The sequence below is a fragment of the Rattus norvegicus genome, chromosome 11 (genome assembly GCF_021556685.1).
Source record: "Rattus norvegicus strain SHRSP/BbbUtx chromosome 11, alternate assembly SHRSP_T2T, whole genome shotgun sequence".
Lineage (NCBI taxonomy): Eukaryota > Metazoa > Chordata > Mammalia > Rodentia > Muridae > Rattus > Rattus norvegicus.
In genome coordinates this window covers 45253770-45269035 of record NC_141544.1, presented here as the reverse complement: position 1 = coordinate 45269035, position 15266 = coordinate 45253770, and the positions used below count along the sequence as shown (strand labels likewise).

At 50.1% G+C, this 15266-nt stretch overlaps 1 protein-coding gene across 3 annotated transcripts in view; it reads left to right on the top strand.

The window, feature by feature from the left end:
• The window catches only part of Rcan1 (regulator of calcineurin 1), a 79595-nt gene extending 74846 nt beyond the window's left edge, over window positions 1-4749 (top strand). For all 3 annotated transcript variants that reach the window (NM_001431544.1, NM_001431545.1, NM_153724.2), the window contains 2 exon segments: window positions 176-335; window positions 3099-4749. In NM_001431544.1, coding sequence (NP_001418473.1) covers window positions 176-335; window positions 3099-3277 — 339 coding nt within the window. In that variant the 3' untranslated portion in view covers window positions 3278-4749.
• The last annotated feature ends 10517 nt before the right edge of the window (window positions 4750-15266 follow it).

Sequence of the window (15266 nt, the reverse complement as noted above, 5' to 3'; positions counted from 1 at the left end):
CACAGGCACCAAAACCAGAATTCAGTCCCTCCCTCACCTCTGTACAGACCACTTCATGGTTGGAATCATACCTGGTCCACTGCCTGGCCATTGGTCTGCCCTTGTATGCTTGCCCTCTAAAAGCTTCCAGGAATGCTGTGACCTTGCTGCACACTGAACTGATTTCTCTCCTCAGACTTTACACATAGGAAGTTCACACCTGGCTCCGCCCAATCCAGACAAACAGTTTCTCATCTCTCCCCCTGCCTCTCCACCTGTTGGCTGGAAACAAGTAGAAGACGCTACCCCAGTCATAAACTACGATCTTTTATATGCTATCTCCAAGCTGGGACCAGGTAAGAGGCACCCTCAGGTGGGCGGGTGTCTGGGAGGTGTGGGAGGGAGACTGGGGTCCCCTCGGACCTCACATGACCCCTGCGTTATTCCACATTGTTGCAGCTGGCACCAGAGTGTGTGCTCCTTGAAGGGTTCCTGGAGGTGGTCGCAGGGTTTTGTGTGCCACTGTCCCCCCAAGTGTCCCCTGAATCTGTCCCATCACCCAGTGGACACACCTGTGTGGCCCACTCCAGGCCCCAGATTGTGGTCCCTTCTAGGGAGTTCATGTCAGCCATCATTCCTACTGGACTTCCTCAGTGGGTGAGAGGGAGGAGAACACAGGGCATGGTGGGAACCGAGTTCGTCCATTGGAACCGCACACCACAGATAATGTCGACCAGTAAACAGCACTCTGCATGGTGTCTGGCCCCCAGTCAGTGCTCAGTGCTGAGTGTCTGCGGTTTGGAGATACTGAAGTGTCGGTGGCTCCTGTCCTATGGATTGGTTGGTTGACAGGAGACTGGGTGGGAGGAAGAGCTACGGTGCAGGGATGTGAGCATCTCTGTCGCCCCACACAGCCAGGCGAATGAACACTGCCCATTGGCTCTCCGTTTCTCCTTCACAGACATCTGATGTGCCTTTAGGGCAAAGGTTTTATTTTCATGGCCCATCAGCAGTTTCGTGCTGAAAGATTACATTTCTGAGAACAAGGCCTAAATGGAAATTCCTCCCGTGGCCCAAACTGAGAATCGCATTACTAGTGCTAATTGTAGCTTGAAGGTCAGACTGGAAACAGCCTGTGTGGACAAGCAGATGGCTCGCCATGGCAGCCCCTAGCGCAGCTGAGGGTGGGGAGTCTGTGAGTGTGTCACTCATGGACACAATTGTCATCTGCTGCAAGGGACCAAACTGTTCCAGAGGCAGGAATCGAGGTGAACCTTCTGTCTTTGAGAACCCAGACCAGGACTGAAGGGACTGAAACATTCCTTCCAGGGCCTTGACTGAATTCTCCACATCCAGAGCCAACATGTTTCAGTCAGCCTTCAGGGCTGTGGAGAAGGCCTGCCGAGAACAGTCTGACCTTCATCTGTGAAGCTATTTCTCTTTGTTTCTGTATGTTATTGTATATATGTGTGTGTTTCTGTATGTTACTGTGTGTATGTTTTTGTATGTTATTGTATTATGTATGTGTTTCTGTGTCATTGTATGTTTCTGTAGGTTTCATGTTGTTTGTTTTTTGTATGTTATTGTGTGTGTTTATGTGTGTTATTATATGTGTGTGTCTTGTATATTATCTCAGCTCTGCATTTGGGCCAAGGGCGGATACTTATAGAAAAGCCTCCATTCACAGCTTTCCCAGCAACACTCAGGGAGCTGAGGCTCCTTCGCTTTTAGCCTCCTTGGTCAGATAGAGGCCATGCTGCCTTAGACTAGAAAGCAGGAGACCCTGCCAAACTGCTACATCTGCTCAAGACTTAGCCGGTTAGACAATAGAGTTCAGACGTGGGGCCTTGCATCCACTGGTGAACACCTCTTCTCTAGTCTGCATCCCCAGCACCCTCCATTTATAAAGCACAAATCTACCTGGCATTCGTCAGGCATGTGGGTCCCAGCGAGCCTGTTGTGGGTATTTTGGATTTGTTCTCTCCGGGAATTGGCCCCATCGATGCCATTGTTGCCCCATTTACAGAGGAGGTAAAGGACACAAAGAAGTGAGAGCCCTGGACAAGTCTTCCACTCGCTCTCTCTCCACGGCAGCCACTCAGCCATGCTGCCTCCCCTCAACCTCCAGTGCAGACTCCCTCAAGGGCTATCCCAGACCCTTCCTTTCCAGCCAGGTTCCTTGGCGACAGAAGGCCGTCCTAACCTTGCTGTAGCACAGTGGATGTGCTTGAGGCTGGGCAAGCTCAGGCTAGCCCAGAAGGGAAATGAGGAAGCACTCCCAGATCCAGTAAAGGAGAGATGGATGGGTGGGTGGATGGGTGGGTAGATGGATGGACAGATGACAGATAAATGATAGAGATGATAAATGGATAGATAGATGACAGATAGACAGATAAATGATAAGGTACAGACAGACAGATGATGGTGTGGCCGAGGGTGTCACTCAGGTATGAAGCACTGAGCTTGGCCTCCAGTGTCACATAAGTCAGGCATGGTGGTGCAGAACCTCTGGTCCCAGCATCCAGAAGGCGAGGCAAGGGGAACAGAAGTCTAAGGTCAAATGCACTATTCAGTGAGTTTGAGACAAGTTCATACTACATAAAACTTTAAACTCCAAAGTAAGGAAAGGAGGATAAGGTTGGGCAGATTCAAGGCAGCCACGTGCACATGCATGTGCCTCTGTGCGTGCGTGTGTGCGTGCATGTGCACACACAGGGCTTCCTCGCACCTTCTTGACACTGCCATGCTCTTGAGTCGCACATTGGTTTCCACAGTGGCGTTTGCTCATCTTCCGTGTACTGGTTCAGCTCTCCACAGCACCCTCGGAGAATGCTGGGTGGACATGAAGAGGGTTAGCTAACAGTACACACACACTCTGCCTCCCTCCCTGCCCTCAGTGCTTGACTGAGATCAGTTCTGTGGGGCAAGGTTCCATATTGTGAATGAGCCATCCATGTGGGAGGCACAGGTGCAAGCTGGGCCTTTCCAAGTCTCTCAGCCCATCAGAAGCCAGGCAGAAAGCGGCCAAGCAAACCCTGGTGTCCTCCCACGTCCCTGCCTGTCTTCCTCAAGGACAAGCCCTGGTCACCACTCACCATGCTCTTGTCTCCGTCCCCCAGGAGAGAAGTACGAGCTACACGCAGCGACAGACACCACGCCCAGCGTGGTGGTCCACGTGTGTGAGAGTGACCAAGAGGAGGAGGAGGAAGAGGAGGAGGAGATGGAGAGAATGAAGAGACCCAAGCCAAAAATCATCCAGACTCGGAGGCCAGAGTACACACCCATCCACCTCAGCTGAACAGGCACACTGACCGACACGCGCGTTCTGATTCCCACATGTGGGAAGGAATCTTTTACTGTGCAAGTGGCTGGTCATAGCTTTGGAGGTAACAGCCGTGACCACGTGACCATGGCAGAAATTCCAGTTCATGTTGCTCAGAAGAGAGTCAAGGCCTCCTCTCCTTGTTCTGATGCCGCACCTCAGTCTATGTCCATGGCATCTGGGAATGTCCCAGGCCATCCACTGAGTGTGTGGCAATCACACAGGACACTGGCGACGTCCTGAGAAAACTGATAGTGTCTCATACTCGCTCTTTTCTAGGTTCTGTTTTTGGAAGGACGGGTTGACTGGTGGCCAGGGAGAGATTTCTGTTTCCAGCCAACATTCAGGGTGCAGCCCCCACTGGTAGGCAGAGGCACCCCCAAAGCCACTAAGTGTCCAGTGCAGAAAGTTGTGGGACAACTCCCATGCCGTGTGGAAATTGTCCTTCTTGTTCCTTCCCTCGTGGTCTAACGTTCATGCATGTGTATTACTGGGTCTCAAGACTTCACGTAGGAAGTTGTGCTGTTGTTTTCATCTTGGGAAGCTAGAAAAGTTCTGAAACACTTACCATGTGTCCTGGTCCTGGCTGTCTCCACACAGCGCCCACACACGTGGGGTCTCGGCTGGAGACGTCCATGTATCACCCTGCCCAGTGCACCATGTCACTTGTGCTTTCTTGCAAAATGAGTTGATCTCGAAGTAGAACTTAGCTTACCTGGTGGGAGAGCAGCAGTTTCGTGCCAGTCGGCTGCGGGTGGGTAGGTTTGGTTTGGGTGTTTGGGTTCCCCATTGTTCCCTTCATGTAGTGGTTTGTACGTGAATCTCAGCTGAAACCCTCTTTGGGAACTGTTGGTTGACAGTTTCTCACCCCCATGGAAACATGAGGATGAACTTGTAAATAAAGCCAAGAGCTATCTTAATACCTGTCTGTACTTGGGTGGGAACAGAGGGCAGAGGGAGTTTCAAGCCACCCGTGACCTGTGCGTGGTAGAAGTTAAGTTCCTGTCATGTGTTTAATGGGGTGAATCTGGAGCATGTGGAGTATGCCGTAGCCATGTGTTCCTAGAGGGACACAGTGCCTTTCCCCTTTCCTTCAGCGGAGTGACACTCAGTTTGGGTATTTCTCCTTTTCTAGTCATTGTGTGTGTCTGGCAAATAGGAATTCTTCTATCTTGGTCCTACGATGCCATTACAAAGTTTGTCACGCTGAATAACTGAATGCCAGTTAACAGTGCATGCCTCGGGAGCTCAGAAGGTGGCTTCCCCTGAGGAGCAAATGGGTTGATGTTCTCCAAACCCTGCTTCCAGTGCTCGCTCGCACAAGTGGGCGGCCATCCTGTCAACACCCAGTGTTTCTAGTTCTGCACTTTGAACCGGAGAGGCCAACCTCAAAGATATTTTTTTTTAACTGCATTGTATAATAAATCAGCACAATAAGTTCCTCTGGAGAAGGTGTCTGTCATGTTCTTTCTGGGGCCAGTGAAGGAGGCCACCTTCGACTGTCCACTTCTACTCATAATTCTGTGTCAAGTACACGTCACTCCAGAAAGGGCCAAACAGATAAAACCAAGGTTAAAGTTCCCAGCGTCTCTGTACAGGGGACAGGTGATCTGATGCTGTCAGCCCCGTTCACCAGCACTGATCGCTCTGCTGAGCTGCTTGCTTACTGCCTCACGCATTCATTCACTCGTTCATTCATGTACAGAACTGGAAATTAAATCCAAGGCCTCGTGTGCCAGCTAAGCACTTCTGCCACCAACTACGCCCCCAGCTCCAGTAATGCCTGCTGGTCTGAGGGGTTCTCTATGAGACAGAATATGCAGAGAAATGAAGGTAGGCCATATCTCCAAGCATGTATTTAGTATAGATATATGTGTGTAGTCACACCCCACACCGCTGTGGTGTAGGTCAGAGGACAGCAGGTAACAGTCTGTTCTTTGACCACGTCCCAGGAATTGAACTCAGGTCATTAGGCTTAGTTGCAAGCTTTTTTACCTGCTCTGATAGATAAAAAGTGTTCAGAGGATCTGAAACTCTGGCCACCTTTTCTCTGGAAAGGGGCGATAAAGCTGCTGTCCAGCCCACAAGAGCCTCACTAATGATTTATCTGCTAAAATATGGAGAGAGACATTAATCTTGATCACGATCAACATTAAATATTCCTCCGTGGAACTTTACATGCTACCCTTTTTAATCCAGTTGCTCAGAGAGAATTACTGAACAGAGTCACTGACTGACCTAGAGATAGATAGAAGGGACATCTTTCTAAATACACACCATGGGGTTCTCCTCCATTATTCTAGATGACCAAGACTGTGGTGTGCTGGCCCAGGTACTAGTTCCTAAATAATCCCAGAAGAAAGCTGAGGTGGTGCCCAGTAAACGGACTAAGCTGCTATGGACAAGTGGTGACCCCGCTGCCAGGGAAGCTGACCCTGGAGGAGAACTCACAGGTCATCGGACACTCTGTGGAAGACCTCTTCTGAGTAGTTCTGTGAGAGCGACAGATGCAGGGTTGGCGGGTCAGATGTACGTGGCTGTTGATCAAATGTCGTTCTTACACAGTGTGCGGTTCACATTTGCTGCTGCGACATAGGTCTAAAAGAGTTTAAAGGAGGAAGGATTTAGCCCACGGCTCCAAGGTCCAGGCCGTGCTGACTGACCCCACTCCTGGGCCTGGTAAGGCAGACCATGGCGCAAGGGCATAATGAAGCAAGGTTGCTCACCTCAGAGCAGCCAGGAGGCAGAGACGAGAAGAAACTAGGGACCAAGTATCACATTCGGAGGTATACACACCCCATTGCAACCCCTGACCTGTGACCTGTGTCCTCTAGCTTGCCCTCACCTCTTAACATTTCTGCCACCTCCCAAAATCGTATCGCTATCTGAGGTGACATGCAGGGGACCAAGCCTCCAACACACGACATGTAGAAAGCACTTAATATGAAAGCCATAGAGATGTCATGGGTGTCTAACTGACTTGGTAAGTTAGGGTCATTCAGAAAACTCCTTGGAATGACTGCTAAGTCAACGTAACATTGGCATGTGGTGAACAGGGTGGTTCTTGACACTGTTAAGGCTCAGGGTTACAGATGGGGATTTGCAATCAGCAAACCCAGCATGGGGGAGAGGACACTCCCGGACTGTTGTTCTATGACTTAGTGTCCGCAGGAAATCGTTTTTTCAGAGAGCTTTAATTTTTAGGTGAGACATACAGAACTCAACCGTGTGGTAAACAAGCTTTACCAAATATTAAATCACAAAGGGTGAAATTCAGCATGTGGGTGTGGTGTGGTAAAACTGAACAGGCCTTGTCTACCTCAGTGTGAAGTATTTGCCGCCATTTAATAACACTCATCAAAAGTCAGCAGCTCAGATGGAAACTACACAAATAATTTACCTCAAAATTCCTTAGGAGGAAGATCCTGAGTTTCAGACACCCTCCCTTCCCTGGTATTTGGTCTTCTGCATCTGAAGTAGGACCTGGGGGTTTCCTTTGAAGTGTGCTTCTCTGCATAATCGCTAGGTAATTCACACTGGAAACTCTGACTCATCGAGCAGACAGGTTTCCTCTGCACATACCCCATCTTCTCCAGGGTGACTTTCATGCAGCTTGTGAGCGGCCATTTTCATCATGGCGCACGTATGAAGGTCGGAAGTTATCTGCCAGTGACTGAGTTGTTGTGCCCACGCTGACATTTTCTCTCCCTCTAAGATTCAGACGGGGGCACTGATCCCCATTCTTCAGGGAAGGGACTGCCGGGCAGACGTTGAGCCTTTGGCCCTACGCCGTTGGTTCTCTACTATGCATTCTACCACACGCATGCATTTCTCATGCGCACTTCACTTAGATACCACCGCATGCCCCAACCTAGCCAGTTCCGCCATGTTGCCTACCCCAAGAGACGAGCCTGTCTCTGTCCTGCTTGTTGGTGCCCCAGTCATGGGCGGTTATCACAGTGCCTGGCCCACCGTGCTCTACAAATAGGGTTGAGTAATCAGCCAGCTCGGTATTGCTCTACAAATCTCCACCTTTAGTGCCTCTTCCCTAGAAAACCAACGCAGTGTGTCTGCTGGGCCCCGTTGTGTCCTGCTCTTCTTGAACATAATTTGGGTGGACACGGGATTTTGGGGTAGCCCGCTGATAGCTGAGTAGACATTGAACACACTCGATGGATACTAAATTGATCAGAGTGATGGATCAATGAACCGGTGGGTACATCAGTTGGTGGAGTACAAGTAGGTTCGACTGGTGAATGGATAGATGGATGGACTGATAGATGGATAGACAGAAGGATAGATGGACGGATAGATGGGAAAGTATGTTGTTAGACTGGATAGACAGGGTGGTTGGGTGGTTGGGGTAGGGATGTATAGATAGGTTGGTGAATGGGTGTATGGATATGGATTGGTGGGAAGGTAGATGGGTGAATGGACGGAAAGATGAGAATTTTGAAGAATGAAAAATGAGTTGCTGCTGAGAAAGAATAGAAAAACAATGGAACCTGTTGGTATTCTGTCTGAGCTCCACCCCCACAGCTACCTGGCAACAGCCATCTGTGCCTGACTATAAAGGGGGCTGCTTCCTCCCTTGCTCTCTCTTGTTCTTCCTCTTCTCCTGCTCTCTTTGTCCCTGTCCCTTCTCTCCTCATTCTCCCCCATCCCCTTTCCCCCACGTGCTCATGGCTGGCCTTTCCTCTCTTCTTCTACTCTTCTTCTCTCATTAAACCTCTCCACATGGAATCGTGTTGGCTTGGTGTGCTTTGTCCGGGTGGGCGCGGGCTGAGATTTAAACCCCAGCAGAACCTGTTCCTGCCCCTCCAGCCAGGGAGCCTTAAGCAGCTCAGTGCTTTAATCCCGCAAACTGTCAGGCTGGAGACATGACTGCAGAGCAGACTGAGAGGAAGAAAGGCCTGTGTAAAATTGTTTCTTCCAGGACAGAGATTGGCTGGAGGGCGAATGACTGGGAAGACCTTGAGAGAACTTTTGCCAGTAACAAGACTGCCTGTTCCTGACTGAGAGACCCAGGTAACAGAAGTGACGCCAGGCAGCAGCGAGGCGTGCACATCTGCTCATAACAAAACAAAACAAATTAACAAAAACAAAAAAAGCCAAACCACCCCCCCCCCCCCCGCGCGCGCCAATGTGCTCGCCAATGGGAATCGCTTGTTACTGTGTGCCTCCTAAAGACGGTTTAACTTAAACATCAGCGTATAGGGAGAAAACCCAAGTCTTAGACATGCATGAGAATTGAAGGGACATTCAAGAGATGCAAACAGTTGGCAACATTTTAAACATGCTGTTTGCTACACAGAAGGGTGGAGCAGGAGCGCTGTTTGAGTGTGAGTGTTCTAATTTTTTTCTAGAAGACAGTGTGTGTGAGTGTGTGAGAAAGTATGTGTGTGTGTGTGTGTGTGTCTGTGTGTCTGTGTGTCTGTGTGTGTCTGTGTTCAGAGCAAATAAACCCAAAGCCATGTGCAGGCTGTGGAAGCGTTTACCACTGAGCTACACTCCCAGCCACAGCAAAAACCAACCTGAGGGAGCTGAAGACAGGTTTCAGCAATGGAGAGTGCCCAGTGCTCTTGCAGGAACCTAGATTCAATTCCGAACACACACAACCATCCATAACTGAAGTTCTTGGGTATCCAAGGCCTCTTGCGACCTCCATGGGCACCAGGTAAACACGCGGTGCTCGTATACACACGCAGGCAAACACTCAAACACGTAAAGTAAACGCAACAAGTCCCCTTAGTCCACATTCACTTCCTTCAAGTTAAAAATGGCTGATTTCCTATACACCTAGAACCTGTTTGGTTTTTTTTTTTCCTTTAAGAACAACACACATTTGTCTGTAAAGTGTAGGAAAACACGTGGGTATGACGAGAGTGGTTGGTCTCTGCCATGGACTTTGACTGCTAGAACCTTCTGAGAGTCTTCCAGGACGGGAAATACTGCAGACACCCAGGGCTTAAAATGAACCCTGCAACACTGGCTGCTCATGTTATAAAAGGTAGGAACGGCTGTGCCAGTGAGTTTTTGGAAATCATGAATGTCTTAGTTAGGGTCTTATTGCTGCGAACAGACACCATGACCAATGTAAGTTTTATAAAGGACAACATTTCATTGGGGCTGGCTTACAGGTTCAGAGGTTCAGTCCATCATCATCAGGCGGGAGCATCGCAGCATCCAGGCAGGCATGGTGCAGGAGGAGCTGAGAGTTCTACATCTTCATCTGAGGGAAGCCAAGGACAGACTGAGCATCCCCAGGCAACTAGGAGGAGGGTCTCCAAACCCACCCCCACAGTGACACACTTCCTCCAACAAGGCTACACCTTCTAATAGTGCCACTCCCTGGGCCAACCATATGCAAACCATCACAATGAATTACCAAAAAATTCTAAGTTTTGGCTTGGCAAAGGATGCAGGTATTTGAGTCCAGCAGGACACTGGAATGGTACGTGACTGACGACTCTCAGGGAAGCAGAGACAAGAGTCACTAAGAGGCTAAGACCGTAAGAGGCTCAGCCTTTAGGGACATTAGCCCTCCTATGACCATAGTCTAGATGCAGTGGGCTGCCCAAATTCTTCAGGGTTTAGATGAGCTAAGAACAGATAGCAAGGCCCTGTGACAGATCTGTGCTAATGACTGTCTAGAGGAGAGTCCTTCATCCAAGCAGGTGACAACAGCACCCTAAAGGGCTGGTTTTGCTTTAAGCTTAGCGCTGGTAGGGTTGAGTCCACTGACAGCTGACTGTAGAAGCACACAGGCTCCTCAAGTGAGGCAGCAGGCACAGAAGACAGGCTGTGGGTTGGCCAGGCGGGGCTCCCATGGCCACCATGGTGAGAGAACCCTGGTACCAAGGACAAGCCACTTGCCCTGTGGAGAAGGTGGTATGGCCTGGAGCTCACCCAGCAGGGCTCTGCCAGGTTCTTGGGACTACCTGAGGGGCACCCTGCCTGCAATACCATGGGTGGACTCTTCCCAGCAGGTCCAGGCTCGTACATGAATGTGTGGACAAATGCTCACCTATGCGGGTTCCTCACCCACACCTCTGTCACCCAACGGAAGATAGCGCCTGACTCTTCTGTGGACACCTAGACCTGGAAGGGAGAGGGAAGACTGACTAACCACACAGCATGGGCCTCTTCCTCCATGCAGGGTTTGCCAGACCTGAGGCTGTTGGAAATGGGGGAGTTTCTCAGGGGGCATGAGTAGAGCTAGCTTCCCTCCATGGCATCCCACCAGCTCAGGGCAGCACCAGGAAGGAGAAGGAACAGAGAAGGAGAACATCCCAGAAGGAGCCTGGATCCTATGGAGATCAGGAAAGGGAGTTTCACCAGAAGAAGAGCTTAGAGCAAAAACCTGAAGAAAATGAGGGACAGAAGGAACATTCTCAGTAGAAAAAAGCTAAATGTGTGCCCAGTGTGTCCAGGCTTTGCAAAGAGACCTTGTGGCTAGAAGAATGGGGGAGGAATGTGGCTAGGCACATGGTGGGACGAGAGGCCATCAGAGGGAAAGAAAGTCAGAAGTCGGGGGCTGGAGAGACGGCTCAGCGGTTAAGATCACTGACTGCTCTTCCAGAGTTCCTGAGTTCAATTTCCAGCAACCACATGGTAGCTCACAACCATCTGTAATGGGATCTGATGCCCTCTTCTGGTGTGTGTGAATACAGCTACAGTGTACTCATCTATAATAAATAAATAAATAAATAAATAAATAAATAAATAAATAAATAAATAAATAGTCAGAAGTGATTGTCCCCTTCTGAGAGACATCACAATTGTCAGTGTGTCCCCAATCCCCCGGAGATTGGTTGCCGTAACAGATTTCATGAGCCTTAGATGGAAGGGACAGGATGGAGCTTGAACTAGGGCTCGCTGCCAACTGATGCAAAGATAGCCCTCACGAGACTCATGCAATTCCCAGCATGGACAGGACAGGCCTTGCAAAACCATCTCTGGGTGTGGGCAGCAGGCCCTCTGAGGCTGACACCCTTGCATCGGGTCCTTCCCTGTGACAAAAAAAAAAAAAAGTTTTGCAGAAGTAACTAAGATATAGTTGGCTCTGAGTCCTTGAGGATTCTGGAGTAGACCTGGCCAAATCAGGCTGGCCCTTAAGAAAGGCCAGGAACAACAGCACTCCCTGCTGGCCATAAATAAACAAACGGCTGTTGTTGGAGAGGGGAGTCTTCTGGTGAGAACCTGGGGGCCTCCCTGGAGTCAAGAGAAAACTACACCTCTGCCCTACCAACACAGGAAAACAGGCTTGTCTAGCAGAGCAGAGGCTAATGAGAATCTGTGGGGCACTAGCCCTTTAAATATACCATGACATTCAAGGAACCCTGAGCAGGTCCTCCTCAGGTGGCCCTGAGAACCTGACAGAACCCTGCTGGATGAGTGTCAGGCCTCATCATCTCTGCTCAGCACAGGCCAAGAGGCTTCTTCTTGTGGTAGGCATCAGGGCCTTCTCGTGGCGGCAGCTAACCCAGGTTCCCTGACAACCCATGATGCAGTGCTGCCTTGCCCTATGTGTTAGGGGCCTTGGACCTCAGTTGAGACCACGGCTCCGGCTGCCACCTTGATTTCAGCCTCATGAGACCCTGAAGATAGGAACCATACCTGAACTTCGAACCCACGGGAACAGAACTGGTAAGTTTGTGTTGTAGCTTTTAGTTATGTGATCGTATAGCTGTTAGTGATACGGTCTTGAAGGGGAGTCCTGGAACTCCCTGTGTAGAACAGGCTGGTCTAGAGCTTGCATGGGTCCCCCTGCTTCTGTGTGTTGAGTGATGAAACTACACAAGCACTACCAGTTAAGGCTGCGGCTTCTAAGGCTGTCATGTTAGCCATTAAGTTTCAAACGCCTGGAGTCTGGAAGGGGCACTTTCCAACAAGGTCTCGCTCCTTAATACTTTTACATTGGCTCCTTGGTTGCAGCGTGTGAGCTGGGCAGACAGACGCGTTTGCGTCTGAGAACGGGCTTTATACTTTCAGAAGTGTCACTTTGGGCTCTCCATAGGAGACTTGATTGACACACCTCAAACAGTCCCACGCTCTGGGAGGGAACTGAAGCCCACTGCCCATGGTTAAATGGCGATGGTGGCCGGTGTGTTTGACAAGGAGGATGGGTTGGGTTGACTGTCCAGAGTGACTTCCAGTTGAGACTGTTACAGGTCACCCCAATTTTACCAGCTAAGATAATCTCCCTATCCCAAGATCAATAATGTGAGCATGCCCTTGAGCCCGTTTTACTACCCACATTCGCATACTGCAGAGCCTGGGATTAGAGCATGAATATCCCTTGTGGATGAATGTGGAATGGGGCGGGGGAGTTCAGGGACACCGGGGACCTAAGACTGCGGGCTTGGGGAAGTGCTTTGAGACTGTTGAACTCAGACATAAGGGGTAAGGAAAAACAACCTGAGACGTAGGGAAGCACCTGCTTACCCTCTTGAGGGGAGTCTAAAATTACCTCAGGAGGCTTTTATAGAATTGTAAAGAAAGGAAAGGCTCCCTTCTTAGGGACTGGAGAGATGGCTCAGCCGTTAAGAGTGCTTGCTGCTCTTGCAGAGGACTCAGGTTTAGAGAACCCACTGGGTGCTCACAATTGTCAGTGACTCCAGTTCCAGTGTAGCTACGCCCTCTTCTGGTCTCTGCTGGTTACTGCACACACAGGGTGCACAGACGACAAACAGGCAAAGCACCCATAACATAAAAATAAGTCAACCTTTTTAAAAGCTGGTCTTTTTTCTTAAAGCTCACAGGGTAGGAAGGTCAAGGCCATCTGGCAAGGGGGTTCCTCCTGATCATGGCTACCATGGCTGGAAGGCTCACATGTGTAGTGAGTGCCAAACCCACTTTAATAACAAGTCTAATTGGACAACTTCCCTGATGCAATAAACAAATTTCATTCTCGAGAGCAGAGCCCTCCTGGCAGAACCGCCTCTGACAGGCCCTCCCTCATCATCCTGCTCTGAGGGACTCTTTCCAACCCATAACTTCAGGGGACTTGTTCCAGACAGAGCACCTCTTGTTTTCTGGTCCTGGCGATAGGTACCCTGTCCCACCAGGTGCCCCAAGCTAGGTGAAGTTGCCTCGTCTTCCTGTCCCCAGCATCCGTCACATCTAAAGTCCTAGCCATTCTCTTCTCCCTTGAGGATGTGCCCATCACGGTCCACCTTCAGAGCCTCTCCTCAGCACATTCTCTTATCAGTTCTCGCTTTGTGGTCAGCAGAGCGTCCTCTGAGGCTCTCCTCGCTGCTGTCAAGTGAGCTTTTTAAGGGGTGAAAATTGTGTTGCTGACCATCTCCTTGATCAGTCTTGGCCTCCTACAGTGGCCCCATCTATGGTGATACTCCTCCCTTGTCTCTTTCAGAGACCACAGATGCGCTGGGCATGCTCTGCCCTTCCCTTCCTCTGCATCTTCACCTGCTGTACCTTCTTCTGATCTCCGAGCCTCTCAGCATTCTCCAGACCCTTACCAAGCTTCTTGTCCTTTGAGGAATTGTGCCTGGCACCTGCTGGTCTCATTAAGAACTATGTGCCCCTGCTGTGGCCATGGTATTCCCCACACAATGCTTCCTCTCTGCTCTTCATGGCAACACCCACTTCCTGTGCCAACTCTCCCAACCTGCCGGTGTGTTCAACAGAACTGTCTGAAGGCTTGGGATGTCTCTACTTGGTGAGTGATTGCTGGATGAATTGCTTCCATTCAACTCAGTTCCCTTTTTTCATTAACCCTTTATAGACCCAGATGTCCCCAAACACCACGGGTCACCCTGAGACTGTGTGGGTGGGGGCCAAGCACCTGATGTAATAAATACTTCAGGGAGCTTGTTTTCTCAATGGAGACAATGTATCCAAACATGGAAACTTCAGCCGTTCTTCCCTCAGGTGCTGCCTGGATAGCTTGGTTTTCCTCCTGTGTGCCCCTGGTTATGACACGGTCACCTGTCCAAGGTCAGCGTAGTTAAACCCAAGCAAGAAATAACTAAACATTGAGAAAGCATTTCGAAGACATGAGAAGTCCAGCAACCCAGAAATTATCTGGAAGTGTGTCTCCGTGGGCCCAGTCTGAGGAGCTGGGACAGAGGGCACATTTGTGAGTTTCAAGACCTGCTGTACGCAACCATTGTGGCTACATCAGAGAGCAGAGTAGCATTTATTCCTGAGGTATTTCCTGTAAGGGAACCAAGATCAAACTAACCCCGATGTGGAGCATCCGCAAGCTCACAGGCCATGTGCCTGACGGAGAGGGTCTGTGTCGACAGACTTGCTAAGCAGTGTTCTGGAAAAGTACCCCAGAGATTGGGGGGGGGCAGCAAGAGAACTCTGAGTCGAGGTGCTTACTGAACATGGCTGAATTCGATCCCTGGAACCTACGTAAAGGTGGGAAGGGGAGAACAAACTCCACCCAGCACTGGGGCAGGGTCACCCATATACACGTTATCAGCCACATACAACACCACCAACTGAGTAACTCAGAAATACACCACGCTTGAAACTCCCCTTGTTTAGGAGGCCCTTGTCTTGCTGAGTGAGTGTGTAACATAGCGAGGGGAAGCCGAGGTCAGGGAGGGGGGTGAGGGGGGGTGAAGGGGGGTGTGGAAGGGAGAGGGTGGAATGCTCTGAGGCCATCAGTTTAGACCAAAACAAATGGCCAAAGAGCACAGGAAGATACTCCATGCCACAGGGAAGGAAAAAAGGAAAAAAAAAAATCAAAGCCATAGCGAGAGACTTCACACCAGACAGTTCACACTAGACAGAATTACAGCTCAAGCATGCTGGTGAACATGTGTGAAATCAAGACATCATCTACCTGTGGCTTTCTAAGAAACCTTGGTAATGTGGATAGTTGGTGGCCTTGGGGTGCAGGGCTGACTACAGAAGGCATGCCTGTCTAGTCCTTTGCAGAGCCTGGTCTGACCTCTCTGTCTCCCCCTCCTCCTCCCTCTCTCCCTCTCCC